The 13,232-nt window shown below is 45.9% G+C and overlaps 1 protein-coding gene across 4 annotated transcripts in view; it reads left to right on the top strand.

The window, feature by feature from the left end:
• The window catches only part of CUL2 (cullin 2), a 141,827-nt gene that overhangs the window by 90,873 nt on the left and 37,722 nt on the right, over positions 1–13,232 (top strand). For all 4 annotated transcript variants that reach the window (XM_044293253.1, XM_044293252.1, XM_044293251.1 and 1 more), the window contains one exon: positions 7,014–7,166. In XM_044293253.1, coding sequence (XP_044149188.1) covers positions 7,014–7,166 — 153 coding nt within the window. The remainder of the gene's footprint in view (positions 1–7,013; positions 7,167–13,232) is intronic.

The raw sequence follows: 13,232 nt of genomic DNA, 5'->3' as shown, positions 1-13,232 counted from the left end.
GGAGGTAAAGAGCTGCCTCATCCTCCTCTCTGCTCTGTGGGAATGGAAATGACGAGGAGACATGAAGTACAGAGAGGAGGGTGGGGGTAATGAGCAGCACTTGTATGCAGTCTCCATTACCACAGCTCCATATCACCAGTCTGTCCTGTCCGTCCTCTCTGTACTTCATGTCTCCTCTGAACTAAATTCCCCAGAAATTCAGCTAAAGTTCTTATCAGCTGTATTCAGGATCATAATCACTGACAAGTAGAGAGGAGGATGAGGCAGCTCTTTACCTCTGTGTTATGAAGTAACTTGTCCTCCTGTGTGGTTAGGACAGGTTCTGTGTGTACTGGTTGGAAAGCTGCCATTTTGTTTCCCCTGATGATTGCTCCCCCGACAAAACGAGCCATAATAAATAATGAAAGGTATTTGGAAATATATTTATTATAACGTAATAAGTATTTTAATTTTCTTAATTCCCGGAGAACCCTTTTAAGGTAGATTCACACTTTGATCCAACAGCCTTCCGGAATTCCCCAGATTTGGCCTAGCTGGTTACCGTTGCTCACCGCGGGACCCCATTGACTATAATGGGATTCGGATACTTTCTGGGCAAATGCCAGGTTTCGGGCAAGACAAATCTCACTACATGCAATGGTTTTTGTCTGGCCGAAACCCAGAGCTGATGCTGGAAACTGGACAGATCTGCAGATGAGCGGCAGTATCTGGCTAGGCTGGATCCAGTGACCTCCAGCAGACTGTTCTCTGCTGGATCATTTCAATGGAGGTGTGAACCTACCTTTTAGAAGCAGTCTTTAGAAGACTCATATTAATGGATACCGGTCTGCATGATTTGTATTGGACCAGGAGGGACTCTTTTAAAGTGCAGCTACAGAGGAGAATGCAGGAGTGTGCGCAATAATCCTATTTCTAACTACATTGCACGGATTGGACACATTTCATGCTGGGAGCTGTTAATATTGATGCACTAGTAGATAGAGGACCCTGCTTCTGCTTATGTCCTACAGCGCGCTCCACCTACTAGATATGTGAGCCTAGGAGACAGAGCGGGTAGGCAGCATAGACCTCGTCTGGTCTGTAAAGCTGTTTGATGTGCAGAGCTTTTAGAACAATGATTATTGTACATAGCCCCGTGCTTTCATTGTATTCCTATATAATTGGTGGGCCATTTTAAGTTAGAGGAATGATTAATCAGTGACTGACCCTTGTAAATTGCATGTTCATTTTTTTTAGTTGTTATTAGATTAGGGCATACATACTATAGAGGCATACCATGCCACTGTTAAGGGGCCCTCGAAGGTCCCATCCCCTTTGCTGTTAGGTGGTGAGTTCTTGGCAAATATCTAGGCAAGGAACTGGATCAAGACAAAAGCGTTAGACCAGCACCTCCAAACTATGTATAAAAAGGGAGTTCAGGTGGAAGCTACTATATCTACAAGTAGCAGCACACTGGTTTATGCACAAGGACACTTGCAAACATGAATAATTGTAAACTGCATTACTGCTATACTTGATCACATTTTCCCCTTCGCCTGTAACAGCAACCCTGGAGAAACCGCCTCGTCCTCCTCAAGAGAGGAAACAGGAACCAGAACTACTTTAAAAGAGGTCCACCCCTCTACCCCCGGTTCTGTTTCCTGTCCTAAGGGACAGGTAGGCTAGGAACCGCTAAAAAGTGGAAGAGGAGCTGTGGGAGCCCTGACTAGTTTACAGTATTGGGAGGGTTATCCCAGGCGGCATAAGCCTCCTTTAGGACCTGCTGCAAGAGAGTGGGCCTCCTTCTCTCTCCTACCCCACTCCGTCTTCTTCTGGGTCCAGGAGGGTTTCTGCCTTCCAGGGGCGTCTGCCGACCTCTGCGGCAGGGATCGCATGTCCGGCTGCCTGCACATGCGTGGGGAGAAGCACTTCCGGGTTGCGGCTAAAGGAGGATGCTAACACTGTAAAGACCGGAAGTGGGGGGAACTGGCATGCGTGCCCGGAGAGAAAAGCCCAGCCGGCTCACTGCCATGCTGGTGTGGAAGAAGCTGGCAGTTCCTCCATTCTGGCTGATACTGCTGTTTGAGCATGGAGCAGACTCCGCGAACTGAAACCACCAATGATACGCCGGTACCAAGGTGGAGTAAGAGGGCTTGTACCCCGATATTTCTGCTGCCTGTTAGTCATGGGGGTCATCTTCTATGTTTAGGTATCTAAGGAGTCTTGGAGTCTTCTAGAAAGATCTCCAGATCTAAAGAAAAGAGTTGTGCTGTGTGTAAAAGGAAGCTACCCTCTGCTGGGGCTAAACCTCTTTGTCAAGCATGTGTAAGTACCTCTGCAGCCGCATCTAACCCCCCCCCCCCCCCCACAGGACTGTGATGTACTTTCAGGATTGGAGGAAGAGGGAGAATGGCTATCATTTAATGAGTCCTCTGTTGATTAATCCGCAGGGAAGCCGCTCTTTCATGCGGAGAACATTAACACCCTAGTCAAAGCAGTAAGTACTACCATGGGCTTAGATGACCAGAAGCCAGTTCAGGACTCTGAGGGTCTGGGCCCCAAGAGAAGAAAGGTCTTTGACGTGCATAAAAATGTTCAGGTAGTCATTGCTAAAGAGTGGTAAAACAAAACCTGATAGAAAGTTTATTCCTTCCTCTGTAAGCCAACTTTCACACTGGCGTTTCTGGGTCCGCCTGTGAGATCCGTTTCAGGGCTCTCACAAGCAGCCCAAAACGGATCAGTTCAGCCCCAATGCATTCAGAATGGATGCGGATCCATTCAGAATGCATCAGTTTGCCTCCGTTCAGTCTCAATTCCGCTCTGGAGGCGAACAGCAAAACGCTGCTTGCAGCATTTTGGTGTCCGTCTGACGAAACTGAGACAGACAGATCCGCACACAATGTAAGTCAAAGGGGACGGATCCGTTTTCACTGACACAATATGGTGCAATTGAAAATGGATCCGCTTCCCGTTGACTTTCAGTGTAAGTCAAAACGGATTAGTTTGCATTGTCATGAACAAAAAAAATTATTATATATTTTTTTTGTTCATGGTAATGCAAACGGATCCGTTCTGAACTGATACAAGCGTTTGCATTATAGGTGCGGATCCGTCTGTGCAGACACCAGACGGATCCGCACCTAACGCAGGTGTGAAAGTAGCCTAAAACGTAAATATCCTTTTGATGAAGTTTCTGCCTCTTGGAATAGGGCCCCAAAACTTGATGCCCCTGTAACTAAGAAGTCTAAAAGTCACTTCCTTTTGAAGATATGGGCTCTCTTAAAGACCCGATGGACAAAAGAGACAAAATTTATTTAAAAATGAATTGGGAAGCCTCGGCGGCGGCCTTTAAACCCACTATTGCCGCCACTTCTGTTGCTAGATCCCTTAAAGTGTGGATGGGGGAGTTGGAGGCTCACATAAAAGGGGGTATCCCTAGGGAGCTGTTAATATCCTCCTTCTCTACTATATATAATGCTCTGGATTTCCTGGCCGATACTTTCGCTGACGCATTAAAGTTATCTGCCAGAGCTTCCACCTTATCTCACTCTGCTCGTAGAGCTATTTGGTTAAAAAGCTGGAATGGGGATGCTAGTTCTAAAGCTAAGCTTTGCGCCATTCCGTGCCAAGGTGAATACTTATTTGGGTTGATCCTTGACTTATTTCTAGAAAAGGCCTCTGATAGAAAAAAGGACTTTCCCTCCACCAGTCAGCAGCCCCCTAGGAGATCCTTCCGTCCCAGGTTTAATTAGAGACGTTTTCAAGGGGAAAGAAAGGGCTAGACAGTTTGCGGGAGCAGCTAAGAAGTCTAAGGGGTTTCTTTTTTTCCGGGTCAGATGCCTCAAAAAAGCAACCCCAATGACATCAGGCCTCCAGTGGGGGGGTCGCCTGTCTCTATTTTCAGGTCAGTGACAGAGGATCTCCAACAGCCCGTGGATAAATTCTGTTATAGAAGAGGGGTTAAGGGTACTTTCACACTAGCGTTTTTCTTTTCTGGCACTGAGTTCCGTCAAAAGGGCTCAATGCTGGAAAATAACTGTTCAGGCATATCCCCAAACATTCTGAATAGAGAGTAATCCGTTTAGGATGCATCAGGATGTCTTCAGTTCAGTCATTTTGACTGATCAGGCAAAAAGTAAAACTGGAGCATGGTACGGTTTCATCTCCGGCGACAAAAACGGAAGTCTTGCCTGAATGCCGGATCTGGCATTTTTTTTCCATGGGAATGTATTAGTGCCGGATCCGGCATTCAAAATACCGGAATGCCGGATCCGTCCTATCGGTCTGTGCATGCGCAGACCGAAAAAAAAGGTGAAAAAAATAAATGCTGGATCCGTTTTGCCAGATGACACCGGAAAGACGGATCCGGCATTTCAATGCATTTTTAAGGCTGTTAAGTCCTGACTGTTGAAAGGGAAATTTTGAGGAAAAGAGGGCTCTCTGAGGATGTTATCACCACTCTGTTGGCGAGTCGTAAGAAGGTCACTTCTAATATCTATTTGAGAGTTTGGAGGGCTTTTTTTTTATTTTTTTATTATTATACATATTTGCCAATAGAGGATGTGCTAGATGTTCCAGACATTCCACTTTTATTTGATTTTTTACAAGCGGGATGGAGAAAAAAAGCTTAGACCTAGCACTTTAAAAGTTCAGCTTTCAGCATTAAGTGCCTTGTTTGAGTTTGTTAGCTGATCATCCTTGGGTTGATAGGTTTGTGACTGCAGTATCTAAGTTATCCCCAGTCTGTAAAAAAGGGTTTCTCCCTCGGATTTAAACTTTGTGCTTTCAGCTCTGACTTCAGATCCCTTTGAGCCTATCGGTACGATTTCCCCAAAGATGCTGTCCCTTAAACTTGCGTTTCTCTTAGCCATTACCTGCTCTAGGAGAGTTAGTGAGATCGCTGCACTTTCCATTGACCATCCTTACTTGATGATCGGGTGGTGATTTCTCCTGATTCTTCTTTTTTACCGAAGGTCTCTTCGCATTTTCACCGTTCCCAGGAGATAGTTTTACCTCTGTGCTTCTCCAAAAAATGAGAGGGAATCAGAATTTCATTGTTTAGATGTTAGAAGGTGTATAAGCCTTGGAGGTCCTCCTCCCGTCTGTTGCTTTTATTCCAAGGTGTGAAGAAGGGCCCTGCTGCTTCTTCTCAGACCATTGCTAGGTGGATTAGACAAGCTATTTACTTAGCTTACTCTTCCAAGGGGGTTGTTCCGACCTCAGGGTTCGGGCTCACTACTGGATCAGTCTCCACTTCTTGGTCAGAGTGGGCCTCTCCTTCTATAGAGCAGATTTGTAGGGCTGCCACCTTGAGTTCCCCACATTAATTTTTCAGACACTATAGACTTCAGCTGCCTTCTAATGAGGGCCTTGCTTTTGGCCTATAAGGTGCTCCAAGCTGTTAGATTATTCTCGCCTAATCTCCAGGGGTGCCGTCATAGACTAAGGGGAAAAATTAGATTACACTTACCGGTAAACGGTTTTCTTTGAGCCTATGACAGCACCCAGTTAGTTCCCTTCCCCTAATATTATTAATAATAATAAAAAAATAAAAAAAACACAAATTAAGTTTTTGGTCTATGAGGTAATAGATAAAAAAAAAATATAAAAAAAATAGAGGAAAGAGTAAGAAAGGAATGTAGAAGTGATTAGATTTATTGAAATGTTATGTTCCTTAGTTCTTGAAAAAGGACTGGGGGTAGAGGGGGTGAAACCTCTTTTAAAGCGGTTCTGGATCCTGTTTCCTGTCCTGAGGAGGCGGTCTCTCCAGGGGTGCTGTCATAGGCTCAAAGAAAACCGATTACCGGTAAGTGTAATCTAAATTTTTTTATCAAGAATATGTCGGGCCCATCTACCTGCGACAAGGTGGCTTCTAACAGATGGAACCTACCTTGTGCATAAGGCAGTGTGCTGCTACTTATAGTCCTTGTGCTTTTCAGCTGGCTCGAGAGTCATGAAAAGGACATGTAGGAGGTAACAAAATCCTTTCAGTCGTAGGTGAAATGCAAAGTATGCTCCTCTTTTCTACATATGCCACTGTTTTAACATATTCAGACATTTTGGATTAGCATACTCTGATAACGATAAAGATTGTGTTAAGGCTATATTACACAGCCCGATAGGGCAATCGCCTGCTCGCTAGCGGAGGAGACCGCTGTTATTACATGCAGTGATCTCCTCCGAACCATGGGGAGGAGCGATCGCTATGCCATCTCTTGTCCCCATGCAGGACGATTAGACACCACAATCTGCCGCCTGCAAAATATAATTTTTTAACCTGTCAAAAGATTTGGATTGCAAACACTCGTTTATCGGGTAATCGGCAGTATTACACTGCCAGATGATCTCTAATGAGAGTTACTACGATTGCCCGTTAGCGATTATCTGCCAAAAATCGGCAGGTGTAAGGCTACTTTCACACTAGCGTTCGGGCGGATCCGTTCTGAACGGATCCGCTCATATTAATGCAGACGGAGGCTCCGTTCAGTACGGATCCGTCTGCATTAATAACTTTAAAAAATTCGCAAGTGCGAAAGTAGCCTGCGCGGATCCGTTCAGACTTTCAATGTAAAGTCAATGGGGGACGGATCCGCTTGAAGATTGAGCCACATTGTGGCATCTTCAAACGGATCCGTCCCCATTGACTTACATTGAAAGTCTGGACGGATCCGCACGGATCCGCACGGCCAGGCGGACACCCGAACGCTGCAAGCAGCGTTCAGCTGTCCGCCTGTCCGTGCGGAGGCGAGCGGAGCGGAGGCTGAACGCCGCCAGACTGATGCAGTCTGAGCGGATCCGCCTCCATTCAGACTGCATCAGGGCTGGACGGCTGCGTTCGGGTCCGCTCGTGAGCTCCTTCAAACGGAGCTCACGAACGGAAACCCGAACGCTAGTGTGAAAGTAGCCTAATACAGGCTTTAGAAGTAGCCCATAAAATGTGTGAATGTATCATTGTAACATCTGTCACTCGATGGATGTCTGTGATTATTGGAGGTCAGTTCTTGGTGTAACCAATCTTGTACACTATGTTACAGCAAGCGTGTGGGTATGAGTTCACCAGTAAGCTGCATCGAATGTACACGGACATGAGCGTGAGCGCGGATCTTAATAATAAGTTTAACAACTTTATCCGAAATCAAGACACAGTTGTAGATCTGGGCATCAGCTTTCAGATATATGTATTACAGGTGAGTCCTCCTTCCATTGTGTCCTATGTACGTCTCTGATACTGATCTGACCATGGCATTCCTGCTGAAGGCCAAAGCAAAGACCGCAATCTGCAGATATCTCATTGGGAAGGTGTAGGTCTAGCAGACTGCAAATGTAGGACTGCTGAACCTGTCAGCTGGCAACGCTTTTGTAGCCTAAATTACTTTTAGGGGTTATCCCATGAGTAATATAGTGCATGACAATCTCTTTCTAACAAATCTAGAACCGGCCCTGTACCTCACATGGATTTAGAGATCTCCCCATTCATGGCTGCAATTGCTCTGCTAGATTTATTTCAAGTTGGCAGTTCAGGGGCTGTGCCCACTCAAGGCATTTCTTCTGCAGCTGGTGGCAGTTGAAGGATGGAACTGAGCATGTATGTCAACCTCACTAAGCTGGACAGAGAAGTTAGAAAAAGGGCAAACAGGCAGGTGGCGCTATACAGATAGATTTTATTGAATAGCTCACTGGCTATACAACATTTTTTTATTATATGCAATTGCAAAAATATTCAGATCCAGGTGCTGATGTGAAAAATGCTAAATATTTTTTGTGTGACAACTCCTTTCAAAGAAAGCATTTGGAGTATTTAATGTATGTTGTAGAGGACTGCTCCCAGCTACCACCACCGCTGTTATCAGGTGCTGGACTGCAGCAATGGCAGGACTGGAGCAAGGATTTTTGCCACCATAGGCAAAAGCTAATTTTGCCGCCCCCCTTGACTCTGTTTATTGACCATGCCCTTTGACCACCCCTTTTTTGTCGCCCACCTATTTATACAGACTGTACCTTTCATTGTGGTAAGGCCACGTTTTCTCCCTTCAGCTACATACCGTGTCATCCACAGATCCCCCACAAGTGTCATCCACAGATCCCCCACAAGTGTCATCCACAGATCCCCCACAAGTGTCATCCACAGATCCCCCACAAGTGTCATCCACAGATCCCCCACAAGTGTCATCCACAGATCCCCCACAAGTGTCATCCACAGATCCCCCACAAGTGTCATCCACAGATCCCCCACAAGTGTCATCCACAGATCCCCCACAAGTGTCATCCACAGATCCCCCACAAGTGTCATCCACAGATCCCCCACAAGTGTCATCCACAGATCCCCCACAAGTGTCATCCACAGATCCCCTCCCCGCCCAGCGCCGCCTCCTAGCTAATTTATTCACTTCACTTGCCTCTGTGTAATCTCGCACAGGCGCACTGGCAGAGGCTTCGTCGAACGAGGTGCGCTGGAAGACGGTGCATGCGCACTTCGCTCGATGATGCCTGCGCCTGTGTGAGATTACACAGAGGCAAGTGAAGTGAATGAGTTAGCTAGGAGGCGGCGCCGCGCGCTGGCGCCTCCAGCGAGAGTGCGCTCTACGCAGTGGCGTACCTTGCTTATGGGTGGTGCCGGCCCTGAGCACTGGCACACATATAATTTTGGTGAAAGGGACAGCACAATACCTTGCAGAGCTTGTTCCCCACATGAGCACACAGCCCCCCTCCTCTCTGCAGTGTGATATTCCATCATGTGTGAGGAGGGGGTGGAGCCAGAAGAGCGCGGCGGCGGCAGGAGGTAATGGAGAGGCTGCTCCTTCTGAACGCCTGTGTTACTGTGCCTCAAGTATAATGTTCAGTCCCCTCACTGGTCCTCCTACTCCACACAGCAGCACTGGCCCCCATCGGTGGCATTTCAAATTTGACACCCAGCGGCTGGACAGAAGTCACAACAGACTAGTATTACTGAGGGCATAACTACTGTGTAGAGGGTATAACTACTGGGTGGGAGCAGAAAGGGGGTATAACTACTGGGGTATATAGAGCATTGAGCGGAGGGGAAATAAATTTGCCGTGGCACAAGCACACTCCTGCTATTATCGCTCCTTTGGCTTTTCGGGAGGTATGCTGTGTGAACCACGCCTAATAGTTTGCTGACCCCGCCCACTTGGCATGGTCCTGCCTCCTACCATTTTGGCCCCACCTACAACATGGGCACACTTTTATGCTTTTTTTCCAGGGCCACTTTGAGTTCCCAATATGCCTCTGCTAATAGGGGATCTAGATTGTGAGCCCCCATTGGGCACAACCAGTGCTAATTTCTGTACAGCGCTGTGGAATATGTTGGCGCTATGTATAAAGGAAATAATTACTAGTAGGAGACAATGCAGCACTCCATATTTCTGTTTCTGGGTGTCTACGTGGACAGCAATTATAGTCAGTGTCCAGAGAAAATTAAGGGAGTCTTCCAGCAACATGCATAAAAAAATTAATAAAAATAATAGCTGGCAGAATGGGTTAAAACAGGCATGCTCAACCTGCGGCCCTCCAGCTGTTGCAAAACTGCAACTCCCATCATTTCCTGACAGCCTACAGCTATCATCCTACAGAAGGGCATTGTGGGAGTTGTAGTTTTACAACAGCTAGAGGGCCACAGGTTGAGCATCCCTGGGTTAAAAGAATTATGTATTACACACCCTCCCTGATGATAAGCCTCCCCCACTGCCGTCCCAGTGCTCAACAGGTCCCCTCTTTTGTACATTTCCTGATCCCAGCTCGACACACAGGAAATGGTAGGAGATACCGGCTCAGCAAATCTCTGGCCTCAGCTGTGACCCACCCCAGCCAGTGGCTGAGTAGGGATTTGCAGGACCAGGAAGTTAAGACCAGTAGGGACCCATAAAGCATTGGAGTCACAACGGCAGGAGATCAGGGAGGGTGATTAAAGGGGTATTCCGGTTAGATGAAGTTATCCCCCTATACTTAGAATAGGAAATAATTATTCTACCTACCTACCTCTGGGACCCCCACCGATCATGAGAACGGAGGCCATGTACCCTGTAGTTCCCTCCTGAAATGAACGAAGCGGCTAGTCACACGTGCACATGGCTGCTCCATTCATTTCTATGAGAGTTCAGGAGATAGTCAAGCCTCCATGAACTTCACTTCTGTTCTAAAAACCAAAGTTCCATCCCAGGTTTTGTCCTATCCGGCCTTCACTGGTTCCGCATTTGCATTGTATCACTTTACATAATGTATGTATTGATGCCCCAGTTGACGGCACGTTTCTGTTCCTGAACCCGGGTCACTGGGTTATTAGCAGATAAACTGCAGCACCAGTTTGGCCGCTATAATGACCTGCAACCTACATTGTCACCACCTGAACAATGCTGGCCTGTCATCACCCGTATACTTCACTAGAAAATGTCATCTGTCCTTATCAGATGCAGACTAGAGCTTGTGGAAACTCTTCCTCTAACAAAGCATCTGATGAACATTTTTTTTTCTTCTTGTCTATTATTAGCAGGCATGTTCTACATAAATCCCTGTTCACACATTGCACTTCTATTGCTCAGGACTTCTCAGCAGAGGTTGGAAAAAAATGTCTACTTTAAGCTTTGAGCTAAAAATCTATTTTTCTTTATTAAAAATATGGAGCCCTTTTTTCTGTACAGAGCGGAGATGCACTAGTAGCAGCCTTAGGATTTTCTTTCTTTTTTCAGTCTCTTTTTCTGATCTGACATAAACATCAGTATACCTCAATTCTTATCTTATTGACAAGAATGTGGCTTAAAGGCTGTGTACACCTTTTAGAGGCAATTTTTTTTATGATTGCATGTTACTCATTAAAAAAATTTTTCAATTGGCCTTTATTAAAAACATTGAGCCGTTCTTTCACAAAGGGTAAACTGTTTTTCTAGCTGTGGTACTTTCACTTTGTGCCAGTCATCTAATAACCTTATCAGTAAGATGAGAACTGAGCTATAATGAGTGTTTATAAGGTCATAGATAAGGAGTTCATCTGCTCCTGGTCTGACTGAAAAGACAGAAAATCCAAAGGGTGCTACTAGAGCGTCTCAGCGCTGTGCAGAATAAAGGACGTCATATTTTTAATAAAGACCAATTAAAAAGAAATTATAGCTCAAAATAAGTACAATCCAATAATAAAAAAAATTGCCCCCAATGGTATACACAGCCTTAGAATAAGTGTTTATGACCTCTTAGTAATTTAGAGATGAAGTTTATTAGATGACTGGCACAAAGTGAAAGTAGCAGTCACACAGCTAGAAAAAACTGTTAACCCTTTGTGACAGAACAGCTTAAAATTTTCTTCAGTTGGTCTTAAAAATAATTTTTAGCCCAAAATGAGTAAAGATGCCTCCGAAGGTGTACATAGCCTTCAAAACGGAAACACATCTATAAGTGGCCCTATGTTGTAGGCAGGTCCGAATTGATAGGCATATCCCTCACAGTAAGGCCGGTCCAGCAGTACCATAGTGCAGCACAAAATACCTGCCCAGAAGCTGCCCATCTGTGGTGGCCATCAATGACTGCCATGTTGCCTCAGTATGGCAATACAGTTGAATTCGGGAGTCAGGAGGACACAGGCAGCTGCTGGCCAGTACATAAGTACTTTACGTCCTCAGGGTTAGTTAACTCTGGAAGTGTCAGATGATTACTTGCTTGTCTGGCGGCCATAAGGAGGGCTCAGGTGGGGCCCTGTGTATTGGCCCACCGGGAATTTTCTCTGTATGGTCTAGGACCTCCTGAATGCTCGTCACTACTGATGGTTTGCTACATGTATTCAGTGTTGACCATCCTGTGTACGTAAACGAGTGCTTTAGTTATGGTTATATTTTTCTGCTATGGTCCAAATGTCCCAGGGGATAAAGGGGATGGGGGGGGTCTTTAAGCATAAATCTGTTTTACTTTGTCATCCTTCTCCCTAAAGTTCTAATGTACGGCAAATAGTGATTTGGAGAAAAGAGGGGCATAAGGTAAGGGGGTTTTGTCAGGATGGACATTTGGACATCATGGGGAAGGGGTTCCCTGCTGAGAACTACCACCTTGGCTAGACCAGACATACCCTAGCAAAATCATCTGTCTTCTGGGGTGCCACACCTGAGCTCAGAACCCACATTTTTTGCGGATAAGACATCAGATATTTGCAAAAAACATCAGACTAGATAAACCATTACTTTTTAGCAAAGCTCTACCCTTTCAGCTCGACCATGTTCACTTTACCACTGTTAGTTCCAGGTGTCACAGACTTTCCCGTTGTAGGTACCAGGAGATCGGCGAGACTGGCAACTCGTGGATCTTGTTGTCTGTGTTTTGGTGAATGCCACACCCCTTGCTTCAGGTGTTGCTTGTTGGTAAATCACCTTTCCCATAAGTAGCCGCTTCTCACTCTTGGAGGTGCGGTTTATAGATTTTCTTCCTGTCTTCTAACTAGCTAGTCGTTTGTACTCAGTGGTGCTTCTGGGGTTGCCAGTTTTCTACTTTCAGATTAGATACTTTTCTATTAGATATTTGAAACCATTGGTTCTGGTGTGTCTTGTGACACACATGCACATGTAGATGGACTGGTTGCACCATGGCTAATGAAGGCGTGTAGTTCTCCGCTGCGGGCTAACCTGTTTTCAGTGTCAAATGTCATATTGACTTTCCCTATCCCTGCTGAATATAATGTGTAGAATGAGTTGGACGGCACGGAGCTGCTGGTTACGTCACTGTCCTCATACTGGAACAAGAACACAGAGCAGTGACTCACCGGTGAATTATTGATGGGAGTGAAGGCAGGTTGTACTTCCTTCATAATGCTATTTTATGTGACTGGGAAAAAAATCACAAACAATTGCACTGTTCGTGCTCCATCTAGCACCATCAGACCTAAATACCATATTATTTTGGATCACTAGGATATGCCATCACTTTGATCAGTGGGGCTCCAACCTCTGGGAAGGGTCTACAGCGTTGGTTCAGCACTGTGGCCCCTTCACTGGTTTTCCCCGCAGAGCGGTGCCCCCTGGCCCACCCAGCTGTCGGGATTCTGCTGTGCACAGTTCCCCATTTAGTGGATGGCTGGTTTATTACTGTGAAGGAGCCACTGCACAAAACTAGCACTGCAGCCCTTTTCTGCTCAAGATGGTGATAGTCCCGGAGGTCGGGTTCCCCATCTGATGGCATATCCTAGCAGCATGCTATCACTTTATGACACGGGTATGTACGTTTAAAGGGTCAATGAGTTCTCAAAAAACTTTTGGTCTGTC

Source organism: Bufo gargarizans, chromosome 5, assembly GCF_014858855.1.
Source record: "Bufo gargarizans isolate SCDJY-AF-19 chromosome 5, ASM1485885v1, whole genome shotgun sequence".
Classification (NCBI taxonomy): domain Eukaryota; kingdom Metazoa; phylum Chordata; class Amphibia; order Anura; family Bufonidae; genus Bufo; species Bufo gargarizans.
The sequence above is the reverse complement of the archived record's forward strand: the minus strand, read 5'-3'. Positions and strand labels throughout refer to the sequence as shown.